Consider the following 12,758-nt stretch of genomic DNA (forward strand, 5'->3'; position numbering starts at 1 on the left):
TCACGACCGAAAATACATTAAAACACTCCTGGTGGTAAACAGCGAGGATTTAATTGAAATTAAATTAAAAATATGAGTACCAGATCTATTGCATTATAGTAACAGTACAGTTCAGGGTTACTCTACAAGGAAGGAGGAGGGCATGTAGTTGTACTTAAACACAAATGCACAATGAACATTCAGCTACCACAGATTGCACACCAGATACTGTAGTAATGTAGTCTAACACAAGACCACCAAAAAAAAAAGGAACCCATTTGTCTTTTTTTGTTTTTGATTTTTTTTTTTGATCAGGCCTTAATTTTCATACATGGAGTACAAAAGTCAACCCAGAGTGTTTCAGCATATCAGTCTAGTCTATACACATCTCTCAGGGCTTTATAATCAAATCATTTAATAATGCCATAGAAATTATGAAAAAAAAAGTTATAATGCCAAACATGTACAATGCACTGACACAGAAAGTCAGCTGTGTTAGACATGCAACAAGTAACCCAACTTGCTGAAAAATGTACAATAATCATAAAAAAGGAAACATTATAATTGCATAAATACTTTGTACAGTTCATCTTGCTGTAAAGGAACAAACCACTTTAAAATGATAGCATACAACATAAAAATGCATTGATAAAACCATAATCATTCTTTTTTTTTTGTACATGTAAAGGTGCGAAAATAATTGATATAGCCATCTGGCCTTTGAGTTTTGATGTTATGATTGCACACTAATTTACAGTAATCATAATTCTTATCATAATGAGTGCAGATTCAACTGTATGGCAATGTATGGGGAAGAATATGAATAAAGGACATGTGCACACGTAATATTTCTTGCTTTAAAGTGATTTGTTTCTAATTTTTAAAAGAAAAAGAAAATACGTCTCTTCCTAATTATCAAAGCAGCACTTTCAATGCAGTATTGCCCACAGTACCACTGAAGAAATACAACAGATATTAAAGAAAATATAAAGTCTCATATAATGTCATCATTTCATGTATTATGAAAACACGATTCCAGTTTTTCAACAACAAAAGGTCAAATCCCTTTCTAACAATAAAACACTGAATTCTCTGGTACAGTCTTGAAATGTTCCAAGACTGAGGCACACAAGTTATTCCTCAAACACATCAAGCAAACGGGAGAGTTACAGTTCTTCTGGCATATTTTAAAAAGAAGTCGTCAGTGACGTTGATATTTAAAATGTCATTTTCAAAGTTGATTTTCTCAGAGTTGCATTAGTGTCGGAGAGAAATATTAAAGCTAGCTCATATCACATTTAGTAGTGAACAAGACAATGTTAAATGTAAATATCCCCCATTAGCCTCCATTTCCAAAAAACAATAATGAAATAGTGTAAAGTTCCAGATGTGCATTTCATATAAACATATCATGATATGTTATGAAATTAAGATTACATTAAATAGCTGGGAATTCTAAAGAAGGCATGTGTGGGATTCAAAAATAACAAAATGTCCTTTTGTTCATAAATATGTTAAAAGTATTAAAGGCAATTTGGCAACAACAAAAAAAAAAAAGACAAAAAAACACTATTTCTATGAACTACTGGCAGCGGCTTTGATACTGTGGGCAACACATCAACGTTAACACATTGTAAACAAAATTATTTGCATAACTAGACACGGTAATAATGCCAACCCACAAACATTTATTATTAACATTCATAGTCCCCGATATTATTCCCGCCGGGATGCTGTGCCTCATGACACCGACTACACATAACTGCTTTAGTTTTTTTTAGTAGTTTTAAAGTCAGGAGTGGTATGTTATAATGCTATGTTACAGGCAAAATGTTTTCTTCTTTCTCTCTTAATAATGACTTTTCAGTTCTAGTTAAAAAGGCCATTTTGCTATTTACAATATTAACAAACTTCATCTTGTTTTGCACAAGTTTTTGTTCCTAAAATCTAAAATGTTTAGCAGTTTATGGAAAATGCTAACGTTGACAAGAAAAATGACTACCAGTGATCTGAAATAAGGAACATTAGTGATTTGATTTTAGCCTAAGTCCGTGATTTGTGGTCAAGTAAGTTCTGTAAAGGAAGGTACAGGTCAGTGGGAGTATTTGAGTGATGGGTGATGCTTTTAGTTTTTGGACCCTTCCTCTGAGGCCCGCTCATGCTGCAGGTTGTAGTAACAGTTCTGACACACACGAACGGGAGAGGATATCTTCAACCGCTTGATCTCGGACTGGAAGCGACTGCACCTACAAGAGCCGAAGAGAGAGCGTTATCACATATATAACACATCCACTGTTAATTGTAAATAATAATAATAATAATAATAATAATAATAATAATAATGCTGCAAATGGAAATAAATAATCTAAATATTTTGGGTTTTTACCCAAAACATCCAATGCGTATAGTTAGATACATAAGTTATAGTTATAGTTAACTTGTAGACTAGAGCTCATTTTCCCAATGTGTTACTCATTCTCTACTCCTTTTTTTCTTGCCAGTGTTTCTAAACTGCAACAATGCTGCTGTCTTTGATACACTTGTACCAGCACTACACACACTACCATGTCACTGTCACTGCTGTGCTGCAAACAGTCCACCACCCACATTATATCTGGTTCCATGGTGGTGCCTTTCTGAGTGAAGCTAACGAACTGCATGAGAGCTGGAATAAAGTCAGTAATTGTGTGGCGCTCTGTGAAACCCTGTCGGATGTCGCTCCGGCGAATTCTGGTAAGCTGCCAAAAATAATGAACAATCTGGTTTTGGACATATTTGTTTTTTCTGCCTATAACATACTTTGACACTTCAACTTTAAGAAGCCAGAAAAAGAATAGTTAAGAAAAATGATGTGGAAATGTTCGGACAATTGTCAGAGATGGAATCTTTAAATGCAATTTTTCATTTTTGGGAGTAACCACACATTTTAAAATTATATAACTTTACTTCTAGTTGAGATACATGCAAAACAGCAACGTATTTCAGTCAAATCTTTAGCTTTTAGAACTATGTGTATATATATATATAGTAGAAAATATCAAAATTTGACCATGTCAAGGGTTTTTGCAGGCCATCACACATGATGTGGTAGGTCTACCTGATAAAATACCATTAAAGTGTATTTATTATTGATTCATAAAAAAAATTTTTTTTTTTTCTAAGTATTGACATTTTCAACATTATATAGTGAGCCCAGTCCATAATATTTACTTTTGCTAACCTGATCTCAATCCAGTATCTGATGCTACGTTTCCCTTAGGTATTATACAAAGTGATCTTACTTCTGGCAGAAGAGCTGGCCGCAGTTCCTGCAGTGGTGGCGTCTCTCGGTGAGTGAGAAGCGCACAGCACACGCTGAACAGCCCTCCACCTGCTCGTCTTTCACCCAGTGATCGGCGGCAGAGCGTCCCGGCTGTTCACTCACCGACCAGCTGAAGACGCGGCCACGCCCATCGCCCACCACCACCTTACTGTGGTCTCTGAGGATAGCACAGGAATGTTATATAATCACATGATCCAACACAACGGCAAAAACCTGTCTGGAGTCTGTCTAGATTCATCCACACACTTGCACGTGCACACACACACACACACACACACACAGGCAAGCGCATGCACGCACATACTTTAGTGGTCACAAATGAGTGAAAAGTGTGAAAAACAAGAAGGTGATGAATGTTTTCTGTCATCCGGGTCATGAAATTTAATAATTTGTAAAGTCAAGGTGACTGAACTGGTGTTATCACACTCTGCTCATATTTACACAAACAGCTGTGTGGGAATGTGTCCATCAATGTTTTCAGTTATACAAGTTTTTTTTTTTTTTTTTTTTTGTAGTTTTGCCAATAATAATGATAAGATTTGCACCACATGATGACAACATGACCTTTAAAAAGTAGGTGCTCAAATGTAATAACAATATTCACTACCGGGAGTCCCAAAAGTCTCCATTCATAGGGGAAATTAACACTTTTTAGCAAAATGTATATATATATATATATATATATATATAAAACACACGACACTGTTGCCAAACTTATTAACAAATTCAAAAAGACTGGATGTGCTGCAGACCAACCGAGAAGTGGACATCCACGAACAGCCACTGATGAAGGCACAATGACGTGGTGCTGGCATTCATAGTCCCCTATGTATGGAGACTTTTGGGACACCCTGTATTTATGCTGGTCCTAGCAATTTTGCCTATTCTGTGTTTGCCTGGTTATACTTTAACGAGATTAAGAAAAATTACTAAAAATGTTTCAAGTACATTCTAACTGCTGTAATGTGGCAAAATGTCAATATTGCTGTTAGTTATATGTGACATCACCAATATACTTGTCTTCTAGGTTATTGCTCTGAAGCCACAGGTAAACCTTTTCCAAGATCTTTTGAAGTGTCTTTTCTATGATTATATATATATATATATATATATATATATATATATATATATATATATATATATATATATATATATTTCTTTTTATCTTTAACACATTCAGAAACAAGCAGAGCTTACTTTGAGATGGTGAGGGCTGTGATTTCAGCTGGCTGAGCATTGTCCTTGCGGTCAAAAGCTGTGTGCATGGTGAGTTTACTCCGGAACACCAGCTGTCTCTCCCATCTGTAGCCTGCACAGGGGGAAAAAACACAATCAGCAACAAGAGCTCAGCTATGAGATCTGCCAGCCTCACACCCACAACCATTAGGGGTGAGACATGCTACGTCCACAAAGAATGAAGTCTGTCAGCTTGAAGAATACTGTGTATTCCACTGTAATACTACACACCAATCTGGAAGTAGCTGCATGAAAAAGGTGCATGGTTAAAACTGAGTTTTTTATTACATGTCTAAAAGGAATGACACTTCTGAGAGTGAGATCATGTTGTACCATTTATTTATCACTGAACAGCTTAGGTTTAGTACTTGGGGGAATTTTATGTAAAAAAAGCCATATGTGAAACTGATAGTGCTAACGATATATGCTACAGGACTTAAGTAAATCCTATGAAGCACACTGCCATCATACTTTTTACTGCACCAGCTTGGTAAGACACTCTCACAGATCAGTCTCATTCCAAGATTTCTGTTTGAATTCACATATATTTGAATTATATATATTATATATATATATATAATTTTATATAGGTTGCTATTTAAATATATAAATAAATAAATATAATATAATATATATATATATATATATATATATATATATATATATATAAATATATATAAAATTTTATATAGGTTGTTATTTAATGTAACAACCTTATGTGAATTCAAACAGAAATATACATTTTATATATATATATATATATATATATATATATATATATATATATATATATATATATATACACACACAAACTCATATAGATAGATAGATAGATAGATAGATAGATAGATAGATAGTTTTGAGTCCAAGGCTTTTCTATTGTTTTTTTTTTTCTCTTTTCAGTATATTCAATTCTTCCTGATGGTAATCACACTGCAGATTCAGTGTATAGGATGAAAAATGCTGGAGTATCCTTTTAATGTGAAATGCATTTTCATACCCGCTCTGAGTTTGTTGTAGGGTCGTGGCTCCATGTTGCTGGGCTGCAGGGGCTGTGGCATGGATTGCGGGTTGGTGTGGGGGTTAGTGGGTGGATTGGCAGGCCTGGCTTGGCCCTCCGAGTAGTTCACGAACACAAACCCGTCCTTCTCATCGACGCTGAGTGAGTCAGACCAACGACCCGAGTCCTCCAAGCTGGTGCGTGGAGGCTTGGGCCTGTGAGAGCCACTCCCAGGCTGACTGTTTGGTGCCTGTGTTTTACATTCCTGACTCACACCGGCCTCCTCGGCTTCTGATTCGCTGCTGTCCTCGTCTGCAGCTTCACGCCCATCTGGAAGACACACAAACGAGTAATAAAGTAAAGGAGAGTGAAGCTAGTAATGAGAATGCTGATGACGCTTCACTTGTGAATTCATTTCTCATAATACCGATATCACATTGTCCTATTGCCTAGCCCTAATTAATTCTAACAAAATCTACCACACTATATTGGTGGATAGGAGTGCGTTACCGATTTTCTCCTCTGAACAGCAGTCTGGAACCTCTGGAGGCTCGACTGGCTCGGGTGCAGGGGTTTCTGGGACTTGCAGGAACTCCATTCTCCAGAACTACAAGACAAACCCATTTAGTAAAGTCTCACCTTATCTTCACATCTATTCTAGACAAATGCACAGAAATGGAAAGAATAACAGCAATGCACTTAATTATGGGATGACAGAAGGTGGTTACCCTGACGACACCGTCTGAGTGTCCTGTGATGATGACGTTCTGTGTGTCCCATTCGTTCATCTCAGACACACAGCAGCACAGGATCTGCTGGCTGCGCCCGGTGAATGTGTTGGCACTAGCGATGGGGTTGCCATTAATGCTCCATATGTGGATGTATGTTCCAGCACAGGACACAATATCTCCCTGTGTAATAAAGGATTAAGAATTTAAAATAGTTTACAGTGTCAGACATCTTTATGTTTGTTGTCATAAACCCCCAGTCAGAATACATTTTGTGTAGGAACCAATCAGTGTGAGATTTGATTAAATGGCTAGAATAGACAGTAGGCCAGCTCTTATTACACTGTTATAAAAGTGTTGGATCAAACTCACAGTGAGCTCATTTATACAGAGCGCAGACACTGGAGCACGGTGTCCTCTCAGCTGTGTGACAAACGACAGTTTATTCAGGTCCCAGATGATGCAGGTTCGGTCCCGAGAGCCACTCACTACAATGTGATAGGCAGAGGACGCCGTCAAACACGTCACAGCGTCTGTGTGTCCCAGCAGAGCCTGGAATAAACAAGTCTCAGTCATTTCACTGTAAACATACACCATATGGCCAAAGGTTTTTGGACACCTGACCATCACACCCATGTGTGTTCCTTCCCAAAACTGTTGCCACAAACTTTTACTGGAAGCACACAATTGTATAGAATGTCTTTTTATGCTGTAGTATTACAATTTCCCTTCACTGGAACTAAAAGGCACAAACCTCTTCCAGCATAACAAATGCCCCTGTTCACATAGCCAGGTCCATGAAGACATGGTTTGCCAAGGTGAAGAGTGAAAATTATTTTATTTTAAGAGTGAAAATTATAACAGCAAAGAGAGGAGCAACTCCATATTAATGCCAGTGGTTTTGGAATAGGATGGTTGTGATGGTCAGATGTCCCCATACTTTTGGCAATACAGTATACAAATTCATGGGTTATATTGTAATTTAACCCTTATATATCACAATACATGTGCAAAATTTCAAACATTCAATACATCCTAATTTGTGTGTGTATATAAAGCATGGAGGTTATGTGACAAGAGATAAAATAATCAAATAATTTTTGTTTAAATTATTCAGAAACTTGTTTCTGTCAGATTCACACAACCCAAACATCACTAATATGTTCTTTTTTTTTAAATATATAATGTTGTTAATGGAATTAATCATTATGTTGGACAAATCTTTTTTTTTTTTGTCCAATTAATCCAATTAATTAATCCAGTTGTAACAACTTGTGTTCATTCACCTGTTTGAGTGTGAGGGTTTTGGCCTTTTCTTTGGAAGGACTCGTCTCCCAAACGCAGATAGCTGTGCTTGTGCCACCAGTAATCACCAGTTTGGGGTTTGGACAGATAGCACATAAGATCTGAGCCCATTCGGACAGACACTCGTACACAATCACAGCCTGCAAAAAGTCAAGTGGATCAGTTACACAAAACAGATCACACAAAGAACGAGAAGAAAGTCAAAATCAAGAAGTCATAAGAAACATAAGCTACTCAGGATGAGTAAATAAACTGAACTAAAATATGGACACTAGGGGGCACTGTTAGTTCTAGAGTGAAATGCAGAACACATTACTGATTTATTAACATTTTTTTCCTTATTTGGAAGCCAGCAGTAATGTCTCAACCCAAGGCGTCAAGTTTAGGGACAGCATATGAAGTGGTGTTATTTGAAATAACTGAGAAATATGAAGAAAAACGTAAGCTACTTGGAAATAATATGAGATTTCCAAGCTGTAGCCTCTAACTAAGGGTGTGTCTGATCCGACGTTATATGAACAGAGGAAAATGGATTCAGTCATGGTAGTGTTTTAGCGTTTTTCTTGCTGAACAGGAAATGCATTTGTTTCTTCTCTTATTTGGTGGGAAGGTAGTAACCGACACGATAATGTTTCTATTCCCTATGTGAATTTTTCATACTGTTCCAACCTAACTTACACAGAGTAACAGATTAATGCTCACATCTGTAATTCTGAGGATTCTCCTAATGACCATTTTTCTCCAACACAAAAATTTAGATCTGTATTTGCCCCACACTGTGCACTGCAGGCTGAAGATTTACAGAGTGGGAAAGTTGCTGACCTTGTCAGACTCGTAGTTGGCCAGCCGGCAGCTGAGGTCTGCATAGCCCCAGGCAAATGTCTTATTCCAGGCAGGAGGAACCAGCACTTTGTTCTGCTCTACAGCCAGAATGCCCTTATCAGTGCATACTATCTGACCCACAGGCTCCTTCAGCTCTGCAACACACACACACACACACACACACACACACACACACACACACACACACACACACACACACACACACAGAGTTAGAGAGAAAGAGAGAGAGAGAGAGGGAGAGGGAGAGAGAGGGAGAGAGAGAGAGAGTTTACTGACATCCTGTTAAGTCAGATACAAAAAAAGCCATGCCAAATCTACAAAACACATTTATATAAACACACAAACACACACAGTACTGTGCAGTCTTGGACAGATACAAAGAAATGCTATAAAGTTGTCTTCAAAAATAATGAAATTAAACATTTGTACAAAAAATACATTTTCCTGTAATGTTTAATTTTTTGTTGGAAAAGTAATGATTGGAATCAAATTTTTTTTTTTTATTGACTCAATAATTGCCTTAAAATAATCATTTAAGACAAAATTTGTATTGAAAAAGGTGTCTTAGACTTTTGCACAGTACTGTGTATATGCGAATGTCTTTTGTAGATAAACAGGATTAAAACATTTTAAAAACTTAAAACAGCTGTCTGGGGTGAGATAGGAAATAATCTCATTTGCATAATGCTGTTTTGTGCTAGTATGTGTTAATGATTTTTCAATATTTCTTTAATGTGATTTTCTAACTGCTCATTATCTCTCATTCACTGCAAGACATCGTCATTTTTTTTTCCCAAATAAACTATTCTTTCAATAAAGTCTGAAGTAATTCTGTAGGTATATTGATTACTCTTTGGGACTTCCCACAGTACCTTTAACAGGAGCGAGAGAAGGCCGCAGGTTGTCTAGATGGTGGAAGAAGATCTTGTCTGCAGTGGAGTTAATGGACGCGGCCATGCTGGGGATCTCGCCGTTCGACTTGCTGCGTACGCGCTTAGGGGGATGAGGCTTCTTAAACAGCTGCAATAAAATCCACATATGCACACTTTAGAAATTCAAAAGTAAAATAACAGCATTATGTGTCTAATTAATCTGTGCTGTTGATAACATGTTACACATTTACTGTAAACATGCGACGCCACACCAGTTATCAGTGATAAATCTGTCATTGTTTTTCGATAAACAATCTGCAAAGTTGAGCTTCGAGTGACATGTTCAAAATAATGAGATTATTATTCAAATAGAATATTTGGGAAAAATAAAGCAAGCCGAGGAAGCGCTTCTGCATTACTAGTCCATGTCTTGTTGCTAGTTCATATCGATCAACATTTAAACAAACCGAAAGACACCATTTGCATTATCTGCTTGATGCAAATAGCTCTTGCAACTATAATAAATCAATCCCACAATGCAATTTGAATCTGAAAGCTAAATAGGGGGGAAATACTGTTATTAATTATAGTAAAAGATAAGATTTATTTTTCAAAATTGAGTCTACCTACGATGAAGAGGAGGCAGTGTGAATGAAAATTTGGGCACAGTACCTAGACCACTGTATACAGACTGAAATATCTCTTAGTGAATGTATCATTAAGCTCCTCATATTTGCTCACTAACAAGACTTTTGTCAATACCAGCACTGTCCTTGCTTCTTGAGCTGTGACCTGGACACAAAATAACCCTTTTTAACTTTTGGAAATGGTCTGCTGTGACCAAAAGCATTTCTTGTGGCCGCTTACCCTAGAATTATGTCTGAATATTAATGAAAAAACCACCTAGTATTAAAGTATTAAAGCAGACTTATAAAAACTCTGAAGAAAAGACAGAGCAGGGTTTGTGGGTTTTTATTTTTGTGCTCCAATCCGTTGGTCAAGCACCTGCTTGGGGATCTGGCCGAAGTTGTTGATGAAGCCGATGGTGGCCGTCTCTTTCAGAGGGTCGTTGATGTTGTAGATGTCCACTTGGCCCTCATAGAAGAGATGGTGGAACACGTTTACAGCCTCCACTGCTGGAGGGCCCTGCTGTTTGTAGCCGAATATGAGGTCAATCCATTCATGCAGGTGGGCACTGACATAGTCGCACTCTAACGCCTGGCAAGACACAGGAGCAGAAATATAAATACAAATATAAATGTCTTCATTTATGTCTTCAACTGTTTGTTGCTAACATTTTACAAACTATTAGATTACTTTTTGGGCAGATTTTCCAAATTACATGAATGTATGTGTTTCTGCTTTAGTTATATAGCCGTCTGTTACTATTTTTTGTTGTTGTTGTTACCGCTCTGCATATATGAACATAGCAGGATCCTATTCAATTCATAACTGTAGCATAGTGTAATGTAAATTATTTGTACATATTAGTGTTGGTGCTGTGATGAAGTGATTATGTGATGAAGGTGAAGGGATGTTTTTCACCTGTCTGTGAACCCTGATGAACTCTCTTGGATCTCCTTTGGCCCATGGAGGCAAGATCACGTCTCCCAGTCTAGTGCCGTTCTGTTTACTTCCTGTATCACAACAAGAACAATCCACACAATGTCACGTTAACCTCCGTGCACACCCAAATGAGCTTAGCAACTTAGCAAAGATTGTTTGCTACCTAAGTCAAAGTTATTGGAGTTGAGCAGGAATTCGGGGAGGTAGAAGAACTCTGGTATGAGCTCCTTGACATCGGCCATGTTGTGTTTGGAGGCAGAAAGCCAGGCTTCGCGCACGCTGTGGAACATCCGATCAGCCAGATCAAAGTGGCCCCCCTACAAAGAGGAAAAAGAACAAGTGGAAACAAATATAAAAAAGGGCAGAAACAAGCCACTGGTTATAAAGTGACATACAGACTCCTCTATTCACAAAAATCTGTCAAGCAGCCTGAAGGCGTCCTGATTTATGACTGTTTACTCTCTTTGAATGACATGACTGTGAGAAAAACAATGCAATGTAAATATTTCCTGAGTGAATGGAAGATGCTGTTATTGTGCACACAGTTTGTCTCAAAGTTGTTCCTTAAACTACCTGCAGAGTGCACTAGATCTTCCTTAATGAGTGCAACTGGATGTGTTAAATTACTTCATTTCTGCAGTCTAATAACCCAAAAATATGTAAACTACATAATTATAACAGTGAATAGTAAGGACTAAAACACTTTGGGATGTGCTGTTATAGGAAAATAACCAATGAGGGACTGGTGTGACCCTGAAGTTTATTTTCTATGAAAGGACACCCTGAATTATTTTATTGCTCTTATACCACATCGTTGTTCCAATGATAAGCATTTTTCATCGTTTATAGCTATGTTTAATGTTGTGGAACTTCCTTGAAACAAGTTTCTGCTATCATTTATGTTAAAATAGTTATAAGGTGTTATTCCTTCACCAGCCTTTCATCTCTCTTGAAGCTAATAAAATGCAGCTTGTCATGTCACCTCAATCCTGAAGACCTTCCTGTGTCTGAAAATTTTACCTCTGACTGTTACAAAGCCCTGACATTGCAAAAATGCTAAGTGAATGTCTCCTCACAGAAAACTGTGCATATCAATGATTACATGCTTTTTTAATCCATTTATGTGGAGTGTCCACCATATAAGTCCATGTGGAAGTTGTACTACTGAATCGATAATGTTTTAGAACAAGCACATTAATATAAACCTTTATTTGGATTACAGACGGCACTACTGTTTGAGTTGCTGTTAATTAATTAATCAGAATCAATAATTCAGCAGCATTATGTGGTATGATACCAAAATAAAACAGGATAAACATATTAAAAGAAACAAATAAGCTGAAACCTAAGAAAGTCAAGTAAATGGGACAAGATGAAGAGATAAAATGGCTTGTTAATGAAAATGTTAAAAAAAAAATCAAAAAAAAAATCAACATTTTACACAGCTCTATGATTTGTTGAAAATGATCAAAACAGGCAGGATATGAGTTAATACAATAAATGAACTGAGGATCTTTTAGAAGAGGCTTGAGAGGCTCTGAACCACAAAGCAAATGCTCCTCACTCACCTGCAGTCGGAGGAAGATCTGTGTGAAAGGCTCCATTCTCACCAAATAAGATGCCACGATCATGGCTGAGGAGTAATGAGTTCCGTAATGATACGCTGGGGTCTCACCTAAACAAAAACACACAACAATCACCAGTCAGACATTTTCAGCACTGAGCCCAGCAAATGTGTAACCCTAGTTAACAGATGCCTCTATTGTCTGAACCCACCATTAGGATCCTCCCAGTCTTTGAATCTCTTTTTGTACTGAATCAGCCGGTCATCCGTCTGAGCACCCATGGGCTTGGACAGGTTACGGAATGTCTTTGGATTATTAAGGTCCAGTTCCTGTGTACATATT

At 37.3% G+C, this 12,758-nt stretch overlaps 1 protein-coding gene across 7 annotated transcripts in view; it reads right to left on the reverse strand.

The window, feature by feature from the left end:
• Nucleotides 1–32: 32 nt before the first annotated feature.
• The window catches only part of wdfy3 (WD repeat and FYVE domain containing 3), an 86,639-nt gene continuing 73,913 nt past the window's right edge, over nucleotides 33–12,758 (reverse strand). For all 7 annotated transcript variants that reach the window (XM_026931124.3, XM_053228822.1, XM_026931120.3 and 4 more), the window contains 15 exons: nucleotides 12,628–12,745; nucleotides 12,420–12,526; nucleotides 11,015–11,168; nucleotides 10,831–10,922; nucleotides 10,291–10,503; nucleotides 9,286–9,433; nucleotides 8,393–8,547; nucleotides 7,552–7,710; nucleotides 6,638–6,817; nucleotides 6,266–6,448; nucleotides 6,048–6,144; nucleotides 5,538–5,867; nucleotides 4,499–4,610; nucleotides 3,261–3,458; nucleotides 33–2,225 (listed from right to left, as the gene is read on the reverse strand). In XM_026931124.3, coding sequence (XP_026786925.3) covers nucleotides 2,105–2,225; nucleotides 3,261–3,458; nucleotides 4,499–4,610; nucleotides 5,538–5,867; nucleotides 6,048–6,144; nucleotides 6,266–6,448; nucleotides 6,638–6,817; nucleotides 7,552–7,710; nucleotides 8,393–8,547; nucleotides 9,286–9,433; nucleotides 10,291–10,503; nucleotides 10,831–10,922; nucleotides 11,015–11,168; nucleotides 12,420–12,526; nucleotides 12,628–12,745 — 2,367 coding nt within the window. In that variant the 3' untranslated portion in view covers nucleotides 33–2,104. The remainder of the gene's footprint in view (nucleotides 2,226–3,260; nucleotides 3,459–4,498; nucleotides 4,611–5,537; nucleotides 5,868–6,047; nucleotides 6,145–6,265; nucleotides 6,449–6,637; nucleotides 6,818–7,551; nucleotides 7,711–8,392; nucleotides 8,548–9,285; nucleotides 9,434–10,290; nucleotides 10,504–10,830; nucleotides 10,923–11,014; nucleotides 11,169–12,419; nucleotides 12,527–12,627; nucleotides 12,746–12,758) is intronic.

Source organism: Pangasianodon hypophthalmus, chromosome 24, assembly GCF_027358585.1.
Source record: "Pangasianodon hypophthalmus isolate fPanHyp1 chromosome 24, fPanHyp1.pri, whole genome shotgun sequence".
Lineage (NCBI taxonomy): Eukaryota > Metazoa > Chordata > Actinopteri > Siluriformes > Pangasiidae > Pangasianodon > Pangasianodon hypophthalmus.